This window comes from Actinia tenebrosa, unplaced genomic scaffold (assembly GCF_029948245.1).
Source record: "Actinia tenebrosa isolate PJP-AT-01 unplaced genomic scaffold, QUT_ActTen_1.0 PGA_scaffold14__42_contigs__length_11649687, whole genome shotgun sequence".
NCBI classification, from domain to species: Eukaryota; Metazoa; Cnidaria; class Anthozoa; order Actiniaria; family Actiniidae; genus Actinia; species Actinia tenebrosa.
In genome coordinates, this window is record NW_028292574.1 from 2,927,763 (window position 1) to 2,952,264 (window position 24,502).

The 24,502-nt window shown below is 35.0% G+C and overlaps 2 protein-coding genes across 2 annotated transcripts; both read left to right on the top strand.

Moving 5' to 3' along the window:
• The first annotated feature begins 5,771 nt into the window (after positions 1 to 5,771).
• LOC116301980 (centrosomal protein of 19 kDa) lies at positions 5,772 to 14,822 on the top strand. The gene is made up of 4 exons (XM_031711158.2): positions 5,772 to 5,960; positions 8,554 to 8,605; positions 10,614 to 10,689; positions 13,197 to 14,822. Exons 1-4 carry the CDS (start codon positions 5,885 to 5,887, stop codon positions 13,482 to 13,484), a joined length of 492 nt encoding a protein of 163 aa, XP_031567018.2. The 5' UTR covers positions 5,772 to 5,884; the 3' UTR covers positions 13,485 to 14,822.
• Positions 14,823 to 20,775: 5,953 nt separating this feature from the next.
• LOC116301979 (ski oncogene) lies at positions 20,776 to 24,152 on the top strand. The gene is made up of 2 exons (XM_031711157.2): positions 20,776 to 20,927; positions 21,196 to 24,152. Exon 2 carries the CDS (start codon positions 21,214 to 21,216, stop codon positions 23,374 to 23,376), a length of 2,163 nt encoding a protein of 720 aa, XP_031567017.1. The 5' UTR covers positions 20,776 to 20,927; positions 21,196 to 21,213; the 3' UTR covers positions 23,377 to 24,152.
• The last annotated feature ends 350 nt before the right edge of the window (positions 24,153 to 24,502 follow it).

The following is a 24,502-nucleotide window of genomic DNA, read 5'->3' on the forward strand; positions in this document are numbered from 1 at the left end:
GGGTCGTCCGTAGGTGGATTTTTGACGCGGGTCTTGCCCCGTGTTGAGATTGCGCTGGAACCCCCATTCCCTATACTACTGAAGAAACAACACTAACAACTGCTGCCTTCAAAGCACCAAGACTGAACACAGAAATGAAGGATATGGAACCATCTTTTATTTTCCTTCCTCAGTACATTATTTGCAAATGATACAGACAGACATATTTTAGCATCACTTTATATAAACCACTTGTAAAGGTATTAATCTCATGCAGTGGCGATATTTTATTAGCGATAAAGCCGCTTCACAACCGTTGAAAAGGTGCCAATGCCTACGGACTAAAACATCTTTTAACAACTGCATAAAACTAATCATTTGTAATGTCAGAAAGCAAAATATCTATCTATTCATTTAGTTTGAGTTCTTATCGTAGTAGTAGTACTTTAATAGCTGGTGATTATGATAAACATCCCATTGAAATTGAAATCCGTTTTTGTCAAGCTCTTTTTTTATTTATTCCAAGCCATATATCTCTGATCAGTTGGGACACCTTCCTTTAAAGCACGGAGGTCTTATAGCACGCTGCGGGGTTCTTGGTAGTTTGAAGTCTAAAGATTCGAACAACCGTTCACCTAAGTTTTCATCTGCGGAATCTCCTGACGGGCAACGTCCTTTAAAACATGGTGGCCGTTGGGGGTCCTGCTCTTCATAGTTCTGTGCGATTGATCTCAGGTTTTTTGCCATTTCAGTCGACTTAGAATTTTCCTCTCTTTTGTCGACGCATCTTTTGGTGAAACACCTTTTTCTGGGATGGAACAACTGTGTGGAAACAGCTACTATTGGCAATGACGTATCCAAGTTACTTTGACTTGTTTCTTCAGTTTTCCTTAAGATACCTGGATTCTGGCTTCGTCGTTCATAATCAGGTAAGGCAGGTTTACCTTTAACGTCCCTTGCTTGGCAAACACACAAAACGACTATAAACAGTACAAAAACCAAACAGCTCTTCATCATATTCTACTTTCGAGTGTCTTTACTTCAAAAGTTGAAGATCTGATTGCGCTTCAAATAAACATCGAGAAAAAAGGCCCCAACGCTATTTTATAAAGTGCGGCTCGAAAAAAAATACCTTTAATGACGTGAATACAACGAATTTGGATATTCATCCATCATAATTGTGTCACTCATAGAAAGTATTTAAATATACTGGTCCGCCTCGTCGGGTTAACCTGGGGGGGGCAAAACCAGGTGTCGTTCCTGCAGAAAACCAATATGTCTTTAATTTAGAGCTTCCTGGCACTAGTGCAGCTCTAGAATACAATTAAAGTTCAATTGTAATGCTCACTGACGTAATATTGCTGGCTATTAGAGTATTTCTCTTGAACAAAAAATCCACTGAAGAGGAAGGGATGAATATTGTTTCCTGTTGAATAACGATTTCTCAAATCGCCGGTTTATAACATGTCGTGTAAATTCAGTATTCAATTTCAAACAACCCGAGGGAAGAGAAGACTTTGATCAAACTCAATTTCCGTTTACTCTATCAGGAAGCGATGAAAGATTTTAGTCTTTATACAATCGCATTTTGTCCGTTGAAGAGATTAACCATCTCCTTCTCTTTATCTTCTCAATCCTTATAATACTTTAAACTTTCGTAGCATTAAAAGCCCTTGTGCGGACTTCTAAATTAAAGACGCACTTAAAGTTAATCGCCGGATATCCTAAATACAAAAATATATATATACAAAAATCGGGACACCATTAAGCAATGCTCAATATTAGTTGGACTATTGGCAACTAACCAAATAATTAGGAGAGCTTAAGAAATTATTGTACAAAATACAAGTCTTTACGACTTAAATTGCATCAGTGAATGTCGTTTATCACTTTGGTCAGAACCAGCCTCATTCAAGACAGCTAACCATCCCACACGGGAGCGCGCGCCGTGGTCCGATATATATAACTAGATACTTATCGATATTCTGGAGCAGTTGACTATTATTAATTTTGAGTTATTTTTTGATGCACAAAGAAAAGTCTAGTTCTGTTTTTCTGTACGGAACCAGTTCTCACTTCGATCTGTTTCGTAGATAATTGATTTTAATTTTAATCTTTAGATGCGTACGATAAATCACTGAATAGTTACGTACAGGAAGGGATATGAGTCATTCAGTTTGCCTAAATCCCACCACAGGTAGGGAGGCTCCTATCCATTTGTCAAGAAGTCTTTGATAAGGTTGTGTGGGCGCTTCCTTTAAATTTCCAATCTTTATGTTGTTAACGAGTAAGAGATGCCTCCATCAAACCTTCTTGCTTCTCAATCAGTCTCAGAGATCAGCGTCAGATTTAGTCTAACCTGGCCCAGTCCAGAGTTATTTTGTTTATTTGGTTCATCAGCAGCCCCCAGCCAAGAACGACCGCCACGCAGGCTATTGCCCTAACTAAGTTGATGTTTGGATCAGTATCCTATTACAGTAAAATATAGGAACGTAGAATGAATAACGATCAATATTGTTCTAGGCTGAGCACTGGCAGGTGAGGCAAGGGCGCCATTGCATGAGTAATTAGAGGTCAAGAAACTCAATAGGTATTGAAAACAACATAAAAACGACGTTCCTTTTCTCGAAATCAAAAAGGAAATGGGGAATTCAGTCAATGAGGCTTAGAGTAATTAATTCTTAATCTGCAGAAGATTACTTGTATCCTTACTGTGATAACTTGGTAAATATATATGTTTTAAAAAAATCGCTTTGTTTTTCCCGCAAATTGCCGGCAAACTTCAGATTAGAGACATTTTAAAAACAGTCTAGTTCGCATAAGAAGAGTGTGACGCGCCCATCATCGGAAACTATATTAGAATATTAATAGAATTAAAAATAGGCTTTGAATCGCAATTTTTGAACTATTAAACAAAAGTAAAACAAAAAGATTATTTCCGATGGTATTAGTTTAGTACTTGCATGCAGTAATTCATTCGCAATGCCAAAAAGTGGTTTATTTTTGAATGGATTCGACAACGTCTCTTCATATGCCATTCTTTAGACTAGGGGTTCTACTTTTCAAAGGTCCGATTACTGAAAAATCTATAAAATGGTAGTGTGGCTAATGGTAATTGATTTATAACAATCATGGAAGTAGATTTAATTTAGCCTAAAGCGTGTATTTGAAATTATGAATTTTCAGGGTAGGGCTGCAACATATTTCATTTCAAGATGCCTGAGATTAAAGACAAACCTCAGCTAAATGTTTTATTGCTAAATAAATCTTGTTAAATAGTTATTCTTTTTAATTCCTTTTTTTACGCTTATTTCCTACCGATACACAGTCGATTCGATAGACCGTTGTCGTCGACCGGCTCAAGCCCACGCGACTGGACCGAAAGGAATATGGGTAAAAATCATTGAAGCGGTTAAATATTCGTTCTGAATTAATTCCTGCTAGTAGTAAAGATAATTATGGCGATCAAGAACCCATTAAATGTGCTTGGGGTCTAAGTAAAGAAAAACAAAGTAGCTATGATTCAGTTTACAATTTTAAAAATGGGAAGGCATTATAAAAAAACGTTTCAACACTTTACGCTCGAGCTCGTCCTGTAGCCATTGAGCATAATCAATCAGATAAAGCTATGCAGTCAATCGCTTCAGTGATGTCTACCCAGATTTCCTTTCGGTCCAGTCGCGTAGGCTGGTCAACGACAACGTTTTATGAATCGACTGTAAACCCTAATCTCTCGCTAGCGCTACAAGACTTTTAGTCGAGCCTTTGTTTGGTCTTCATTTCCTTGAATTGTTAAAATCCATCCAACGCTCTAGACATTTCACTGAACGACCTCTAAATTCCCTTCAAAGGTGACTCATACATGATCAGGACACCTATTCCTTTTCTATTCGCTCCTTTTGATTCGAAATTACAGAAAATAATCATGTCATTTTTATCTAGGCGCCATGTATTTCATTCACCGCGGCCCTTGTCATGTTCGAAGTTCGGTTTTTTAGAAGGTGACATTTTAATGGGAATCGATTGACTTTCTCGCTAGGGGTTTAAATCAAGTAAAACGTACGTGCATACTGAAAGGTCGCTTCCAGCAAATGAAATAATGAAATTTTAAAAATCTTAATGGATGTTTTTAACTTTAATAGGAACGACAGTGCACCGAATAAGCTTTTACAGCCATAATAGAACGAATAAGAGACTCGAACAGTTAAGACAAAAAAATACACTGAATGAAAATAAGAAGGAAAGAGAGAATTACGGAAAGGAGGAATGAAGAAGGAATAAACGAGAAAGAGAGAAAGAAAAAAGGAAGTAAAGAAAAGAAAAGAAGAAAGAAAAGGAAGGAAGGAAAGAAGAAAAAGAAAAAAAGAAGAAGACAACAAGAAAATGAATAAATTAAGATGGACGACAAAGAAATGAAATGAAACCAAAAACAAAAAGGGGGGAAAAAGAAGAAGAAAAAATTAAAATGAATTGATTCTATAGTCGCCTATAAGGCTTTAATTCAGTTTGAGGAGGGATAGAAAACAGTAGCGCCTTATAAATCTCATTAGGGCTTGCCAATCACTTCCAATTATTCCTAGCACGGACGTCTATGAACTAAATAAATTAAATTCCAATTTAAGAAAAACAATTTTCTTGATAGACAAAAATCAAAGGAGCAGGAAGGAGTAGTGGGTGGAATTCTTCAAAAGACGGAGAATGAAAGCTTAATTGCCGGTTTGGGGCGAATAAAAACAAAAGTGAGGTTTGAGCATGCGCACTTTTCCGTTTTCAGATTCAAGGTACCTTCAGTCTTTGTCTGATTTCGTTTTAAAGATATTTTTCAATGGAGTCAAATTTAATATGGAATATAATCCTATTTCCTTTACATACCAGTGATCCATGTAGCATCTGATCAAGGAAGGATTATAATGGATTGCGCCAAAAACTGAACAGGTGTGGATTTGATGATTGGATCGGACAGCAAGCTAAAAGATCTCAGTTCAAACGGAATCAAAACTCTAGAAAGAAAAAAAAAGAAAAGAAAAGAAAAGAAAAGAAAAGAAAAGAAAGAAAGAAAGAAAGAAAAAGAAAAAGAAAAAGAAAAAGGAAAAGAAAGGAAAAGAATTCGGTGCACTTGCATTAAACAAACTTGTAAGTTCACAAGATCGGCAACAACAAAATCAATCCAGTGGTGCGCAGAAACTGTGACTACTGCCATTTAACCATGGTAACGCTAAAGCAACGCCAAGTAAGATAACGTGTTGATCAGGTGACCCAGCGGCCTGCTTCGCTCATTTGACAACTGCACAAACTGCAGTTATTAAAGCTTTTTTTTCTCGCGCAATGTGATTGGTCTGGCAGTGGCGTGACCTGGGCGTAACCGACAGCAACGACATATTGGGTCTATGTTTGCTAATAGCAAGGTGTAAATCCTTTACGGTCTAGGGGACGACTAACCTCTCCCTTAGCCAAGGACGGCTTCCTGATCAGTCACTAGGTAATAGCGGTACTGCTATACCGGAAACTAAATCACGGGCATAGCCGTAGATACTCACGCGCTGCCATACCAAGTGCGATTCGACAGTGCGTCTAGATGCATGGCCCTAAATTTCTTATTTCAAAAATAAAAATTAACCTAAACGGTAATCTCCACAGCATACGGGAAAAAAGGAAACTTTCGGTAGTATTTTTATATTTGAAATTTAGCTTGGGCTACCCGTGATAATATATCTAATTCAATTATGATTAATTCATGGTCAGCAGTATATATGAATTATCAGAGAACATGCGTAGCTAAACATAAGACCGCTGACCATGTAAAGTTTCAGAAACATAAACAGAATGGATAGTAAAAGCGAAATCCGACTCTGATGCAATTAACATGACAGAAGCACTGGAATAACACTTGGAATTCTCATCTACGATGTATTCACCTAAGAAATGTGGAGTTAGATACGATCCACCGACCCTTGTGGTATTTTATGAGGAGAAATCTTCAGGTAATGTAATGTACGTTGAACACAATTTGCAAAACAACCTACAACAGCTGTAAAACAAACTCGTTCATATTTTACATGATAAGCTTTAACCTTGTATTATTTCCGTTTTCATCAACGTGTATAAAGTTAACACTTGTGAATGTTTTTAAACTATGATGCTTATTGAAGGTTATATTGATACACTGTGTCATTTAAGCTTTTGAGAGGTGGAGGGATGGCTTGATGCATTTTACTTTTGATCTGCATATTTTTACCTTCCCCTTTCCTACTGCAGAAAAACTTTTACTCAGTAGAATATTTTGCATACAAATAAATTGATATGACATTCCCCCCTCCACACCCACACATATTATGTTTCCCTTCCCCCTCCAATAAAAAGAGGTATTTTCATTTTTTACAGGTATTTTTACTACTTATAGATATAAAATACTGCGACAGTATAAAACGTGAAAACATACTTTTAAATATATTTAGCCACTGCCTAAAAGCGGAGCTCCTGATACGCAAGTCACAGTGAGCCCAATTTTAATGAATGTGGAAGATAAAATTAAAATCGGAAAAAAAACTTCAATTTTTGTATCCAACATTCAGATAATGTCTCCCATAATAAAAAGCATGCACTGAAAACGAATCAAAATGCACTACATCGTTTTCTTTGCGCGAGAATACTCTCCCGATCTTACTTATATGAATTTTGTACACAACTCACCACCAACCCCCCCAGGGGCTAGTTTTTTTCTTGGAAGATTCTTCGACAAAGTTTTCGTTCCATGGCCGACATTTTTTAAGCTTTGAATTCCTGGTTAATTTTACTTATAAAACGAAAGATAACTACAAATAAACCAATACAATATCAGGTTTAGTGAAATTTACCTCGGATGTCTTTCATTGAAATTAAAATTTTGGAGATTTCCGAACTTTTTATATATGGACAAATCAAGACTATGAAACAGACTTGAAAACTGGTAAAACAAAAGGTGAGCAAAATACATAAGCTTACTTTTACTTAATTCTTTTACACTAATAACAATGTTTGGTTAATTATCCACATCAAAAGTTTTATGTTTTTACAAGAACCGTATTTTCATTCATAAACGTCTTAACTATATTTTTCGAGAAGCTTGAAAACATGAGCTTACTAGATTTTGAAAATTCAACTTTACCAGTTTTCAAGTAACAACAAAAGTTTTTGAAAAACTAATAAGTTTACATTCAGTTATACTTGACAAGAACAACTGAGGCAAAATAGAAAATAACAAAAAAATAAAAAATTTTTTTGTCAGTAAATTGGCATTTGGAAAAGTTTTTAAATATTTTCTTAGCTTTTGAAAGTGAAAGACAAAGTACCGCTCTTTATACCATAACATATCTCACAACAACACAAATTTAAGCTCATTTTTATAATCATGTACTAGGTCGAAAAGCTCAATAAACAGTTGAATATTTGGTGTAATTTTAAAACTCATTCAATATTTAGATAAATTATCTGTAGAAAGATATAAAATTATTGAATGAAATTAAAAATGAAAGTAATCTTACCATAATAACAAAACAGGTACACTTTTTTTGCACATTTGTTATTCTAGTTTTTTGCTCGTTTGCCAGTAATTTTAGGAATGTTATTTAGCTTTAAACTTTGTCAAAAATCTCTTGGATTTGTTTAATTGTGGAATTCAAAAAGTGCTTTTTCGAATGATTTTGTTTTTGATCATGTATGGACTACGAATACTCTTACCATAAGAACAAAACGAGTACTTTTTTCGCTCGTTCATCATGCTAGTTTGTCGCTCATTTTCCGGTAATGTTGTAGCTATGTTATCTACACTAAATAAAACAAAATAGAAAATGTCCTAACCTCTATCTTCACACTGTGGCAAATTCTTTTTTTCCAGGATTTCTTTAATAATTTTTTGTTTTGTTTTTACAATATTTACAAAAAAATGATGTCTTTTACAGGTATTGTTAGCAATATGAAATACCAACCGTTATGTACTTATTGACTGAGTGGGAGGGCCGTACGAGAAAATATTTGGCTCTGTACAAATGACCAAGAGCCAAACATTTTCCCGTACGGCCCGACCTAACTCAGTCAATAAGCATTTTATCATATGACCCTCATGAAAAGAAAAATAATAAAATAAAAGAAAGAAAGAATAGTAAATAAGAGCTAAAAATGAGAAAGCGTGTGGATTCGAGCAGGGCCGTATTGATTTGTACAACCCTGCTGGCTCAAAGATGTACTGCCCTGCTCACGCCATTTTCCCGAAGGTTTTTTCAAGAGCATGAGCCCGGGCAGATACGGGTCATATGAAAATGGTTCTTATGTCAGACAACCCAGTATTGGTCTTTTAGCATTGAATCGCAGAGGTAGCTAGAGCAAAGTAAAGTTTGTAAAATAAGCTTTTTAATGAAAATTGGCTTTGATTGAAAGCTGGTCACCTAGCATTTCTGCCTTATCATTTTTCTTACTGAGATGACTCTTAAAAAACTTGCAGAAGAAATACTTCAAATTGCAATCAGGTTTTTAAAATATAACTAAAGCATTCAATGTACAGTAAGGCAGCAACCTTCATTATTATTTCAATATTTACAGGAAAATTACACAGAAGATCAATACCAATAAGGAAATTCAATGCAGATACCAAGTAAGAATTCATTATTTTTTAGCAGTTTTCATATGACTGTGAAAATCTCGGTACCATATATGAATGCCTTTCCCCAACCATGATGTTTTGTCCAATTTTTGTAGGCTGATTTTTTCTAGCACAATGCAATTGGTTTGGCAGTGCCATGACCTTGGCATGACTGTGTTCTTGCTGTTTACAGAAGTATTCATTATCCAATTTCCAACCCCTAATGACCCTCCCTTCATTAGCACCAGAATCCTCTCTAATTTTTGATATTTTAATATTTCATTTTTCTTGAACAGTCAGAGACAATCTCAGTACCAAACTTTATTTATGTTATTAGTTCTCTTGTATACCAATTTTTCTTGGTCTTATAAGGAAATAATTTGTTCCTATAATAATGCTGTCGTAAGTCAGATCAGGTACAAGGGTCATTCTCATTCTTGTACCCAGACCCTACTCACCAAGAAATCCAAGGCTCTGTTAACACAAACTGGATGACCCAGATGTCGTCAGATATGAGTATAATCCACATATTCTGACTTCTGGTATAAATTGAAAACGAACTTTTTTCTTCAAAACAAAGACAATCAAGCTTATTTGTATGTTGTTTATGGAAAAGTTTTTTATCTGTGATTAACATGATTAACACTATTAGTAAAGTATTATTAAATTTCAACCATTGACTGTAAAATCAGCAAACTGGAAGCAGATGACTATGCAAAAAATTTCAGGTACTGTATGTTACCAGAGCCTTCGATTTTTTGTAAGGAAGCTGAGAAGGCTTTGGGTACAGAAATAGGGTTACCCTGACATGCAGCCAGTCTGGTGGCACAAAAGCTTCTATCAAATACTGCAACTGGAACAAAAAGGGTGGAAACGCCTCCATGCTAAAATATGCGCCAGTAGTAATTATGTCGGGTGAAACCATAGAAACAACATGGCAGCCGCCAACTGTCCCACTTTTGCTGTCTTTTCCACCAACTGGATTCACTTTTCACTCTGACCCTGGGAGAATATACAGGAAATAGTACTAAAAGTTCTGCTTCAAGTTTTGCAATCTTCAGTAAACATATTTTTTTAAAATTTACAGTGTGTAAACATATTTTTTTATTTTATGCCACATCTTATAGAGGAGTTCATGGAGTTCCCATGTTCAATTTGTAGGCTTGGTCTTAGGCTGCGTTCATAATGTATGGCATGGGGGGGGGGGATCAGGTAAAAATTTGAAATGACAGACAGACAGACAGGTACCGACAGACAGACATATTTCATTTGGCCAGAATAATTCTTAACACCCCCCCCCCCCCCTCCAAAGTCATGCCAAAAAATGTGATCCCCCTAAACAAGGCTTATAGCTTCTTCCAAAACTTGTCCATTCCCCCCATTTTTCCTACCAAAATTTTCTAGATCCCCCCTTAATTTCACCTGCCCTGCCCCCCCCCCCCCTCTGCTATACCCCCCCCCCCCTCTGCTATACATTATGAACGCAGCCTTATATTCTGATTTGCCTATTTGCCTTTCTTTGCTTATAATCTACAATAGTTGCAAGAAACATTAGTTATCCTCCTACTTTATTCTAAGAAACCTTTGTTTGATCATGCTTTCTTGTGCACCGTGCCTAAATCATACATAGAACAATCTTCCTCTTGAAATTAGATGTTCCAATTCTATTTTATGTTTTAAATCTCAGCTTAAGACATTTTTATTGAGTAAATCTGTTTATTGATATTATTCTTATATGCATGTATGTATATATTTACTTTTTACTTATATATATATATTTATTATGATTTAGTTTACAATTTGTCCGTGATGCGCATTTGAGTACGTATGTAGAATTTGCACAATACAACATAAAGTTATTATTATTAAAGTTATTATTATTAAGTACAATTATTATTGTACTACAATTGTCTGTTTATTGAAATAATGTGAAATTTACAGAAAAAAGCGGTTATCAAGACACAATTACATGTAAGCCATCCTAAACATAGTATGTAATGGAATTTTTTTCCTTTCCCAGTATATCAGAAGCTACTAAACATCTTAAAGGAAGTGACCATCATTTGAAATACCTTCAAAATATTCCTCATAAACAGGTAATAAAATGTACATGTAAATGAAATATTATTACACATTTAGGGTCAATATCTGTGTGATAAAGCCGTGAATAAAAACCATAATTATCAGTGAAGTGATATGATATCACTTCATTGTAAACTGGAAACTGCAAATTTTGTCATTTTATTGACCCTAAATGTGTAATAAACAAATTACTACGTGTTAAGAGCCTGATATTTTTTAAAATATCACTCATTTTCCATGTCATATCGCACACTCCCTCACAGAGTTGCTAGTTCGCAATATGATATGGAGACTTCTGAACAAAAACGATATCAAGCTCTTAACATGTGTTTATCTCCATGTATCTGGTTGTCTGCTCAAACCAACTGAATGAAATAAATAGTGTTGTTATAAGCTACAACATTTTCTGATATAACAAACACTCTCATGGGTTGAAAGGTGACCAGGTGACACTAGTTAAATCTAAATGTATCCTGACCAGCAAATAAGTTACTTATTTCCCGGTCGGGAAATAAGTTGCACGTGACAATAATTGGGAAATTAAACAAGTGCACGTGATCAGAACGTGAAAATTGATGATGGTGTGATATTTTGCTCCAATCAAAAACAAAAGAGTGGGAGCAGATGCTTTGCTTGAATTTTCAGTACAAATGGAGCTTGAAGTGAAACAATAGAAATTTTCCAGTGTTTCTACAGAAAAATTACAGACTTTTATTGAGAAAAAGGATTCAGAAAATACAAAAAAAGTGACTAAAAATGCTATTGCTACTTTCCTTGCTTTTTGGTAGAGAAGACCGTATGTGAGTTGTAATAATTGTAAAATCATGGTCAGTTTTCATGCAATTAGCTTGCTAAATAAAGTTCTTTTTTCATAAACTGACTTCTCAATATTTCTCAATTGCTATATAACAAAACACTTAATGTCTGGTCCCTCAGGAAATTAGTTTAGTTTTGTTTTTCCTCAAGTCTTGATGTTTCCCTCAGCTTCCTGAAACATCGAGACTCTTGGGAAAACAAAACAAACTATTTCATTTGCAACCAGACGTTAAGTGTATATTGTTATATACCAACTGTCAAAGACTATGTTTTCTCATTGGACAAGTGTGTGCCACATGATTGGTCATCAAATTTCACAGTTTCCCAGCAACAAGTTTCAAGTAGGCAATACGCCTATAAAAAACAAAACAAATAGTAATTTCACCATAAATTTAAGTTTTTCTAAGTTTAAAAAATCAAACAATGAAATAATTGTATTGTGTTATTTGTCAATTGCTAAATAACAAAATGCTTATTAGCTGGAACCTCAGAAAATCAGTGTGTTTTTTTGATATTTCCCTCAGATTTGCTACAGGAAATTTATGTCTTGAGACTGCAAAACACACTGTTTCCTTTGCTCCCAGTAAATAAGTATTAGTATATTATTATGTATACATTCATTAATATTGTTAATTACAGTCAAACTACCTCAAACAAATAGAAGTCATTAATGACTTTATTTTTGCATTATTGATTACATTATTAGTCTCCTACACAGATGCTATTAGTGTTGTCACACCCACTCTTCTAAGTAGCTACTTAGGGGAGCGAGCATGGCATGGCGACACATAGCGGCTGTGTAGGAGCTAGACTATTTCATTATTTGATTTGAACATTCATTATTGAAAACAAATCTTCAAAGCCTAGCATAAACAAAAGCCAAACATATATGCTGCTGAAATGCAAGAACAACTTTTTGTGCAAGGAATATGTAATACTAATGACATACCTTCTGTTTCTGCTGTAAACAAGAGCCAAATAGACCTAATAGGCTAACGTATTGATATAAACGTTTCCACCCAATTCCATCCACATGGGAGTAAGTTTCATTGTTCGTTATATTTTGGTTTCACAGTTGAATTCGTAGAGACAAACGCTTCTATTACCAGAAGGATTGAATTGGGTGGTAACGTACATAGCAACAGGTTAGCCGATTAGGTTATTAATCAAATTTCCAAACTATCATAATTTTTTGATTATTGAAGATTTGTTTTTAATAATAAATGTTTCAATCAAATAATGAAATGAAGAATGCAAAAATAAAGTCATTAATAATCTCTATGTGTTCATGCTTGAGATGGTTTGACTGTAATTTTTGTTAAAGGCCCATTGCCACTTACCATGATGCACCGCAGTCACAGATGAATTTCGTGGTCCATGAAATTCAAAGATTCATATATTGAATAATAACTTCATATTAAATCCTTTTCTGACATAGCACTAAGGCACAAAAATGATTCTTTCACATTCTTTTAAGAGTTTATTCAAAAGGTTAGAATTGTTTTTTCAGTGGTGACACGATTCAAAATGTAAACAAACTGTGATGAATCACGGTAAGTGACAATGGGTCTTTAAAGTTTTGAAATCTGCGATTATTCACACACTTTTTCATAGCTTTTCATAAATATACTATAGATTCACTTGTTCATTTGTTCATTCATTCATTCATTTTTATTCATTCATTCATTCGCTCATTTATCCAAAGATTGAAGGACTTTTACAAATGATTCAAGATAAGTTAAAAGGAATTGAACCAATACCACCTTCATCTTACCACATAAATGTAAAATTGAACCCAAACGAGGATATGAACAAGCTTGATGATGAAAGGTTAAGACAACGTAAAGCGGCTATGGACATTGATTTTGAGAAAAATCGAATTAAACCAGGTGATGATGACTTCATGTATGATAAAGAGATAGAGTTTCCAGATACAGGAAAGGTTGAATCAGGTTGGGATGAAGAAGACGATTACTCAGACCCTGACTTTTGAAGTATAATCATGTGTTTACTAAACCATAAATTAAAGTCAATAATTGCAAGCCAAACTTATTCCAAAAGAAATCTCAATTCCAAAAGTTTGCCAAACTTAATTGTGCTGTTTATAATATGAATACTATTGATATTTTTTCATGTTCAGTCTGTTTCTTGGTCGTATTTATACAAAGGAACATGAACAGTATGCTGATATTAGATTTTTTTCATGAACCTTGATAAAATATCTTATAAACAATTACATTCAAGTATGCACTCACTTGAAAAGTCATTGTCAGATTAAAAGCATAGACATAGAAGCTGAGACCAAAACGTATGTTGGGAAATGACAAATACTGTACCCCCTGATTTATTTATTTGAGATACAGTACACAGTAGATACAAAAAGTGTTAAAAGCCGCCATGCTTACTGTCAGTGCAACAGTTAATGACCATCTTACAAGTATAGGTATCATACCATGTAACATTTTGGTCTCATCTCCCATGTTGTATGTTTTGAAGCCAACAATGATTTTGCAACTGTGTATGCAGACACTGTACAAATGAGTGCAGCAAACGAGTAATGTTGGGGGTAAAAAAAAGTTTTCACAAACACAGCGTTTCGCTTAAAATATTTTTGAATTTAAATTACTATGAAAATCACCCAGGTGTGGAATAGACCCGAGCTTTCTTTTGACAGCCAAGAACTCATTTATGAAAATGGGTGGTGCAATCACCCAAAAGTGGGCTTGGCTGTCATAAGAAAACTCAGGCCTATTCCATGGCTGGGTGATTTTCACAGTATTAGACTTGCAACATTTTTAGTAAATCTAAGTGTTGCAAATAAAATATGATGATTGGCTTGGAATAAAAGTGCAAGTCCCATATTATTACTTGCTCATATAGTATATTTTACAACCACCACTCCCAGTACGGGGCTCTTCTTTGTAATTTGCTCCAACACACTACCACTACATTCTATATAAATTTAAAACATGCAGCACTCAACTCACAATTTACTTTGAATGATAGTATTTCCTTCTCCATTAGTACACTGTAATTCCTTTCTACCTACTGCAATAATTATGTCGGTGAAAAAGGAAGTACTAACTGGCTATTATGGTATTTAACCACTGTGCTAATGACCCCTACATGAAAACTATGAATTGTAGAGTAGCCATTTCATGCTCTGTAAATATTCTGCTTATGGTTACTTATAGTTATTATTGCTAAAATACATTTAACTGATTAAACTAAGATTTCAACTTCTGCAAGTGATAATCTTAATATCAGTAAAGAAGCATGCTTTATGATAGTTTGAATGATGCAGCTACAAATTAAAATATAATTTTACAAAGTACCCTATTTTTGTATTTTATAAACTGCATTTTTCAATAAGTAATGAAGATACACTAGTTTGAATGTTTTTTCATTTGTAACGTGGCTATAAAATAATTTTATAGTTATTGGTTTGAAGAATAAGAATAGATAAAGATTATTTCTAAATATCGGAAAAATTATATGTGGGTTTGTACTTTATAATATTTTAATATGAAATTAAAACCGTACAGAAAGAAATAAGAATTCTCCATATTTTATTTGTCTCACTTCACTCTGTTGAATGAAGTGTGAATTTGATTTTGTGTTGAGAAATTTTCAATTTCATATTTTGGGTTAACTGTTTACCTTAATATTGTTGATGATGATGGCTGTGATGATAATGATGATGATAAAAACTATAGACAAAATACGTATCTATAAAAAGCACATTAGCAAATGCATATAAGGATGGCAAATGATACATGCAAAACTATATGAACATATACTTTAAAATTTTTAAAAACTTCAAAAATATCTAATCCATATAAAAAGTTTATATATAAATTTTGCTTAGAAATGCTGTATAGTAATCTTAAAAAGCAGGCTACTACTACTCATAAATAATGTTTTGCTTTTTGGTAGTTTTGAACAACAGGTGGCTTGGGTTCTTATTTGCTTTTTTCAAAGCATGAATTGTGATATATTTTTTCCAATTAATTGAATAAGATGTTTATTTTAATTTCATAACAGCATTGAGAGAACGTTTTTTACCAGATCTATCTAGTTCTAATAATGAAGCTGAATACTGTAAATATAATACAGGTTTAACAGTTACATATCTCCCTTAATAGTAATTATAATAATAATTCGCTTTACCAGTTTCTGGTATAAGTGAGGATGTCTGGAAGGTGTAGACACCAATTTGTTTTGCATATTTATGGAATATTGCTTGACAAGATAAAAAATAATGCAATAAAAGTGTGAGCAAAATGTCAGCAAACATATTTGGCATTGTTATGACTTGTCAAATAAGTACTGCATAGAGCTGCACACGTAATGGATATATAATGCTTTTGAATGGTATATGATGGTATATCCTATGCATCACTTGTAATTTCTATGTGTTTACAAAGAAAATGCAAGTGACAAGTGGGATATTTCATGGTATGCCACGAGATAGCTTTATAAATTAATATTTTTAGTCTATGCCATAGAATTAGTATGAATTCATAAATTCAAAGTGCAGTGCATAATGGGAGGGAAGAGTGAAATACCAATGAATATACAACAGCTTTGCTGCATTCTGATTGGTTGTCTTTTCTATGAAGTGGGATAAAACATAATACAGCCATATTAATAAGATGAAAAAAGAGTGTTATCCACAAGTTGCTTGCATTGTGATGTTGCTAGAGAACATTCCATACAATTTTAGTTTCATATATTTAGTGGTACAGTCACTATGGGAATATGGGATAGATTTCAGACAGAAAGGTTGCTGGCATTATCAGATAAACCAGCAAAGGAGAATCGCAAAGTGAAGACTTTCTATCAATAGAATGTGTTTTACTCAGAACCATAAGAGAGCATATGCAATGAAATGCTATCATATACACCACCTGACAGATGATAATATATTCTGAGAGAGAGATTTCATGATCACAACTACCATACTATATTGTCTGATTCAATAATGCAGATGGGATATAAAAGAAATGAGGGATAGATATCAGACAGACCAATATTTACAGTAATCAGAGCACTCTTTGACATTAAGTAGCTGTCTGATTATTAAATGTGCCTTCAGCCCACACCTGCATGGTGTTATTAAGTCTATTTTATGTGTTGAAGTGAAATTAGAATTTAGTTTTTATTGAATTACATGATTGCTTTGAATTTGAAATATGTTAAAGGTTTTATGAACCTCTTCTCACTGATTAAGGTATTTATATTTTAAATATTTACTTTTTATTCTCTGTTATCACTTTTTTCCTGTAGTGTATGAAATTTCCAAACAAACCCTCATAGAGACTTTAAGATTTCAGATTAGATAATTAAAAAGTAGATTCTCAATCTAGTTGAGCCATCACTGGTTTATTAGCCTGTAATTTGTAGTCTGTATATGATTATTATTTCATGCTCATAATTTGACGTTATCTATTTAAAACCCCAATAATTCCTTTTTTCCTATGGCTTTTATACATTTTAAATGCGTCCATTTTTATTTCATAAGAAACTAACTTAAAAAAACGAAACCATAACAACCTGATAACTTAAAATGAAATAAAATGTCATAAAATTATAATAATATTTGAAAATTAGCATTTTAAAGAGACTGGCCAAATAAGAAATAAGAAATTTTGTGTCTTAATTTTATTTTCATTGAACAATGATTTTAATTTAAATTAAATGATTTTAACATAACTGAAAATCCACCAGAAAATATGAAATTGAAAAACGCTAAATCTTAGTGAGATATTTCTAGAACCTAATGTAACAGGTTCAAATTATAATTATTCTATAATTCTATTTATAATATTTGCCAAACGTCTTTTCATATGTTTTTTCGATGAAATCTTATTATTAGACATAAATTTTTTTCAAATATTTTAGGTTAAAGTTCCTTACTTTTTGTGTTTTGCGATAAACGTATAGTTTTTTCTGTCGGATTCAATCAAGCCTATCATTTCACCTGTAACTATATGACGCTTTGGGAGTAGTTTTCTTAAAAGTTGCTATGCTGATAAGCTTATAACGAATAGTTTGCGTTTCTGATTGGTTCAGTCTACGGTTCATTTGAGAGCCATGCTGGTTTTCCACTTATTCAAAATCCAGACAAGCACGAAAAGTTTTCTTTTTAGTTGTGCGACTTTGGCTGGTTTTTGCTGTAATGGAACATAAGATACGAAATAGGGTCGGGTTGGGCAGCAATGCCTTGAAGCTGCCTTCAGCTTTGGTATTAAAAGAATATACTTCTTCTATTCTAAAGTAACTTACGCATATTCTATTCTAGTCTAGTTCGTTTTATTCTATCTTATTCCATATTCTTAGTTAACTTTTAGGAATTCATTTAAAAAATTTGACCTTGAAGAAATTTAAAATTCAGGACCCCCTAAGATATACGAAGCGTCTGTGGGCCAATTACCAGCCACTCCAGGGCTTAAAGTCCTTGTAGCACCAGTAGATCAAGTTAAAATTGCCTTGAAAATAACTCAATATTGACATTGAGACTAAAGGCTTCAAGGTTGACGAGCGAGGCGTTTAAAACAATGCAATGTATCAGATGTAGTCGGGTTTTTTCGACTTTTTTTTGACTTTGTCAATCAATCATTTGACCAAAATGAACGACACCCGTCACTAGTCATTGATTGCTATGAATAGGCCAACCTGAATCATAGCAAGCTTATTTTTCAACGTGGCCTTTTGTTCTTATTCTTAGATTTACTTTTTTTTTAAGTCGTCAGCCATGTATAGAATTGCAAACTATAGCTTCTAGGACCTTCTAGAAAAAATTACCACTAACAATGTGAGGGAGGAAGAGCAATTTTGATAGCGTAGCAGCCGGGTACGATAACTGACTACTTTATGCTACGGAAGCCCCGGCGTATCAACCATGAGGCTGGCTATCAATCTATTTAAACACTGCAATGCTATAAAGATACCTTCAAAAGTATTGTTCGTGAACACTACACACAAGCTTAACTGTAATGCCCCTTAAATGATGTTATAATTACAGGCTTAACTTTACTTTTTGTTTTCTATCGATATCCTTTTAAACATAAATACATTGCTTTGAGTTCAAAATGGAACTGATAATGGTAATAAACATTTGGGAAGCGAAAAGCGATATGTGCCAGGGATACGTGAGATTTGTGTATGGGTATATAGCATAACGGATTGTGAGACTTTCTTTGAAGTCCCCTAAATAATTACCAAACCAATAGTTTGATAATAACCCAGAGAGATCCGATATCCATGTATGTCAAAGAACATAAGACACTAGTGGTTCAGGTAGTGAGAATTGAACTGCTATCGACAAACGGGTGTAGGTGTGGGATGTTCTTTTCACGGTTGTCGAGATCTTTCCACGAAAAACCTTTTTTGGTGTCTGTCGCGTTGTGTATTAATCAGTCATTTTGGCTTTTCAAGACTACATTGTGTTATCAATTATTTATCGTCAAAGTAAATCACACAGGTGGCTTGATGGTTTTTCCAAGAAATTCTGACACCGGCCAGTCTGATTGTTGTCTCGATCCAAATTTTCTAACAAAACCAAGTGCTTTGAATAAAGATATACTAATACCATAAAACGTTTTAAAAAACAAGTTGTAAAATCTCAGTGAATTTGACTAAGAGACATTCTGTCCTCGGTCTTCGCTGTGTTTTTTTTTTATTCGTTTGAGTCGATTGAGGGTCAGAATAGAAATAGATATATTTATAAATTGATTGATGTTTGTTGGTGTTCGTGCAGGTCAGACAAGCATACATGTGCTCTTATTATAGTCCTTGGCAACGTCAGTTTGGCGCCGAGAATAGGGAATCTAAAACGAAACGAAACGTGAGCGCACGTAATCGAATTTCTGCTTTAAAAGATAGCAAGCTTTTTTTTTACTCACGATTTTTCCCCAATTTAGTGCTGATCATTCATGAAAACTTTGTCTCGCCTAAATTAGCCATAAGTAAACATTAGTCAATCACGCTGGACCATTATCTGTGAAAGACAAGTTCTTGTTTTCATGATACGAGCCTTGCTTGATCTTAGATAGGAATCAGTGGATAGAAGTACCAGATGGGCAATCTATCTCCTCTTACATCTCTTAAACTCATCTCAAGAGAATATATGATTATTCTTTTAAGGTTAAAAAAGAGTTGTCATTTCCGTGACCACAGAGCCGAGGACCCTTGCCGACATAATCTTTCAGACAATAATTTCTTTAGAAGCAAACGATTCCTTTATTTAATATAGATATGGATGATAATTAGAAACCACAGTTATCATCAAAACAAAATATGTATCCAATAACAAAGAAGTTGGAGGAAAACCAGAACAATCAAAAAATTTTAGTTCAGTCTGCTTCCCTTTTTTCTCTTTAATTTGTTCTTTTCTTCCCCAGAACAAGAGCAATTAAGAGAGGGGGATGTTGAACGCGGACAACAAGTAAAAATTATAAGTCATCTCTTGTTTCATTATTATCACTGTATTTTTATATATGTTAGCGTATGTATGTATATATATATATGTTTATGAGCTTGCTGAAGTATAAGAATAAGTAAAAAAACTATATATATAATATATATACACAGCGAAAAATATATAAAAGGCTTATATAGGATATTTCAGTCAGACAATGTTTGTGGTAGACTTTTAGGAAACGTGTTGGAATAAAAACAATGGTATTTTTGACTAAATTCGAAAGAGTGGTTTTGTTTGCTCGACCGAACGAGACAAAATATCTTGGCACTAGAAAAGACTTTGATGTTTTTTGAGCTAAAAGGTTTCTATTTGTGAGTCTCATTGTCAAGGCTCATTAATATTTTAGCACATCCAAAAGCAGCTGTGGGTTTTTCCTTCATTTCTATAATTGAATGGCGACTACTTTTCTCTAGCTCACCGTATCTTAACGCTCATGGCGCCATGTTTTCAAGTGATTTCCTGATTATTCCCGCCATATGTCTGTGGACGGTGGCGAGCGTGCAACCTAAGAGGCACTCTGTCGGATAAAGCAAATATTAAAATATATCGTGAGGCGACAGAAAAGAAGCGATCAGCGATCTCCCACCCCCATTATTAACACATCTTAGCTCCTAAAGCCTTAAACCTTTAGACGTCACGGGGAAGTCTAGACAGAACAATCAATATGTCTAGACCACGTCTCGATGACTAAACGAAAACATTTTACATTTTGCATTCTCTCCTGGTGAAGACTTGTCTGGTGAGCTCAGATGTGATTGGTTGAGCTCAGTCAGGCAGTAATTGACCTGGCAAGTTGAATATTGTGAAACCTAAAACAACCCTTCTAGTGCAATCCTCTACCTGTTCTCCCTGCTTTATTGGAAAAGCTATTCACAGTTCAATTATTTACGCCACTGGGTTCTCGTTGCCTCTTTAAGGGATTGAATAACAGTATTTCTCTTGTATCTAAAGGTAAGATCACTTGATTTCTAGAAAGAACTTCGAAGTGTTTGCCTGAAATGAACTCTAATCCGACGGTTTAGCTTTCAGTCACGTTTTAAAACTGTGTCAACTCTTGTTAAATCGCAGTAAAAATTTTGCTAAACTAATCGAGTTATTTTTGAACTAATCACGTGTCCCCAGAGCATGTGCAGTATCTTGGTAGCAGTCGGTAGTGTTGTGAGATTTGTACTTCCTTCAATAGACCAGTAAAATAGCGCTTGGTTATCTCCGTGTCTAGGTGACAGCCCGTCAGAAGATGGAGAAGGAAAAATATCAGAGAACAGAGAATCCATTGCTGGACGAAATCCTTCAAAAGTATCGAGACTGTTCGACAGACTCCATCTCAGGTCCCAAAGGATTTGGCGAGCGAGTTGGCAAAAAGCCTTGGCCTACTACAGACTCAAAAGAGAAGCAAGTTATTGTTTCGTCTGTCGATAGTAAACGAACACTAAATCCTGTATTGAGGTCAGTTACTACAAGAATGCATGTGCAGTTTCGTGATCAAGGAACTCTGAAATTCAAGGAAACTTTGGTAGACCAGTTCCCATTGGCGTGCTTCAGTTACGGCGGAGAAAAGAGACTGTGTTTTAAAGATTTGGTTGATAAAGTTTTAAAAGGATTCAGTACCCAGGCTATCAATACTGCACGCGATCGTCTCCAGATTTTCTGCCCTCGGTGCACACCTCAACAACTTGAGATTCTCAAACTCGCTGGAGTGCTTCCCTGGTCATGTACCTCTGCAGGATTGATCTCTAAGAGCGATGCTTTTCGACTGATTGGAGTTTTAACATGTTCGACCGTCCTCGCCAGAATTAACCGGCTATTTTCGGTGGACAGTCTAGAGGTATATCACGAGTGTTTTGGCGGATGTGTTGGAACACTTGAGATAGACCTGTATACAGATCCTTACGCTGAATGCGTAACCTGTTCACAGTGCGATGGTATTTTTTCTCCAAGAACATTTGTCACTCATACCCACAGTTCTGGCGAGGTACACACATGTCACTGGGGGTTTGACAGCGCTCACTGGCGTCTTTACTTGATGCTTTGTAATGATCACCCTACTATACATGTTCAGATGATGTGGGAAATGCTAACGAGTAAATTCACCGAGGGAAGCCGACGAAGGCTCAAACGGGAGTATGTGGAAACAGGACTCGCAGACAAGGAATACAATTCTTCGCATTCTGGAGAGTCACGGATAAGTCCATCTCTTCCGGAGAAGAAACCCAAAGATGGAAGAAGTTCAGCAAGTCCTAAGGATAAGGAAGTAAGCGAGGAACGATACGTCTATTGTTCTAATGGAGTTGTTACAACAACAGGGGGGGAAATCATGTGCCGGAGATCTGCATTTAGACCCTGGTCTCCAGTGGGAAACAGAACAAATGGAAGAACAGTCGAAAATGGAATTGGAACTCCTTTGGCAATGTTAGGTCCTGTTTCGCCAGCCAGAATTTTTGCCCCTTCGACAATATCTTGCATCAACTCCGACTGCCATGGTACCAGTCCTTGTTCTCCTAGGGGACAGTACGCTTACAAAAGTTCCCTAACAAAGTCTGACGAAGGTTCGGAGTCGAATAAAATTTCGGAAGTTATTTCAACTCCCACATCCAAGGACCCAATGTCTTTAGAGAGAACAGCTAAAGATATGCTTGATGTTGTGGCACAAAATGACCACGGATGGAATGCTTTTGAAGAAGCCTATTCGCATATAAAGAATGGAGTAAAAGAAGAGGTCAATGTTGACCGTGTCGTTTCATTCAACGAGGATAATATTTATCACACTCTTCTTGGCTACTCTAAAAATGGAGAGTTACCAAGTGTGAAAGAGCTAAGCTCTCTTCTTGCAAAAGACTTCAAAAATCTTTTCATTCGAAGTGAAGCCAAAACAAAGCAGGTTTTGCAAGAAAAATCAGATCTCGAGGACATTTGTGAATTTTCGAAGAGAGAAAACGCGAAAAAAATGGAAGAGCTTTACGAAGAGCTTCGAAAGTGCAAAAAAGACTTAAGACTTTGCCAAGCTAGATACAAAGATGAAACACACGAGCAAAAAAATATAATTAACGGTCTGGAAGCTGAATTAAGAAGATATAAGTTGGATAAAGAGGGAAGCGAAGCAAATGGATCGAACGAGTCTCTTGAAGTACTTCAACAAGAGGTACGAGATATGTGCATTAAGTTGGAGCAAAAGGACAGTTTTTGTCGGGAACTGGAAAACGAGTTAAGTTCCATGCACGCGTGGATTAAATCCCAGAGATATCATCCGGCTTCCTCTTTTGTCTACAGCTATGGAAGCCCTCGGCGCCCAGAGTCACGTACGGTCATCAGAAGTGTACAACTCGTTAATGGAAACTCGGAGAACAGTCCTGTCAAAAGTAATGGAATTGCCCACCATGATAGTTCAGAAGAAGATATGTAAGCTCTACAGACAGAATAGAGATTGGTTCAGTGAATCTAAAAACAATGAATTATATCACTAACTGATTCAAAAGTATAGTTCATGTAGTTTCTGCTTATTAAATGCGTGTTAAAAAAACTAAAGCTTTGAATACTGGCAAATATCCTTTTTAGATTCTCTATTCTTCTCCTTCACTTTAATTTTAATATTTCGATTTTTTTCAATGAGTCGAGTTGCCGGCGCTTTATAATATTGATTAAAGCAAAAACAGCGCTTTATCAAAGACTGGCAAGCTGCTTAGAATCTTGAGTTAGACCAAACAATTCTTTTTGTTATCTCCGCTTATAAATATTTACATTGGACTTTCCATTATAGTCAGACATAACATTCACGGCTCACTATAGTGGTCGTCTGCGCCTGCAAGAACTTGGCAAAAGCTGTCAAGTTAGTGGCTATTTTTATCAGGATAAGATCGATCATCAAAATCCATGAAAGCAATATGAAATTCATCTCGAATAGATTGCGTTAAGAAATAAAAGCGCTACCAGTCTAGGCGCTGACTTTCTAGAAAAAGAGAATGTTAAATGATTAAAGAGAAATGGTTTGGCAATGAGTTCAGTTTGCGTGTGTGCGCTCACGGAGGCAAGATTGTAGACATGATAAAAATTGCGACAAAAAGAATTGTTTTCTAAATAGATTTTAATTTGTAAATGACCTGAAGAGAGGAGATAGTTCTTGTGAATATATGGTCAGTCAAAACAGTATATAGACAGTAATAAAATACTAAGCAAAACAGAGACACAGGCGCAGTTGATCGAATAACAACCTTGAATTATTTAAGTACTAAACGAGTTAACACAACTGTGTGCTTTAAATATATTTAGGAGTGTCTAGAGGGAAAGATTTAACTTCTATTTAAAAACGAGTTTCTAATCAGGGAGGTCTTGTGTTAAGTCTCCTAACCTATGGGGGCCTGGTCAGTGTTCTATATAATAGAACAGTTTTTTAAATATTCAGCGAGATCAGAATGTTTGTGACTGTATGGAGACACTACAGATCCACAGGGTTTCTAGCCGTTTGCATTTCCAAGGATCAAAACGACCAAACGAGTGTTTTTATATTTCTCAGTGGGATGCATTTTCAGTTT

Excerpts from the sequence above, each read along its gene's own strand:
- LOC116301980 (XM_031711158.2), top strand. The coding sequence starts at position 5,885 with ATGTATTCACCTAAGAAATGTGGAGTTAGATACGATCCACCGACCCTT. Across the intron at positions 5,961-8,553 it reads TTATGAGGAGAAATCTTCAG|GAAAATTACACAGAAGATCA; the intron begins GTAATGTAATGT and ends CAATATTTACAG. Across the intron at positions 10,690-13,196 it reads AAAATATTCCTCATAAACAG|ATTGAAGGACTTTTACAAAT; the intron begins GTAATAAAATGT and ends ATTTATCCAAAG.
- LOC116301979 (XM_031711157.2), top strand. The coding sequence starts at position 21,214 with ATGGAGAAGGAAAAATATCAGAGAACAGAGAATCCATTGCTGGACGAA.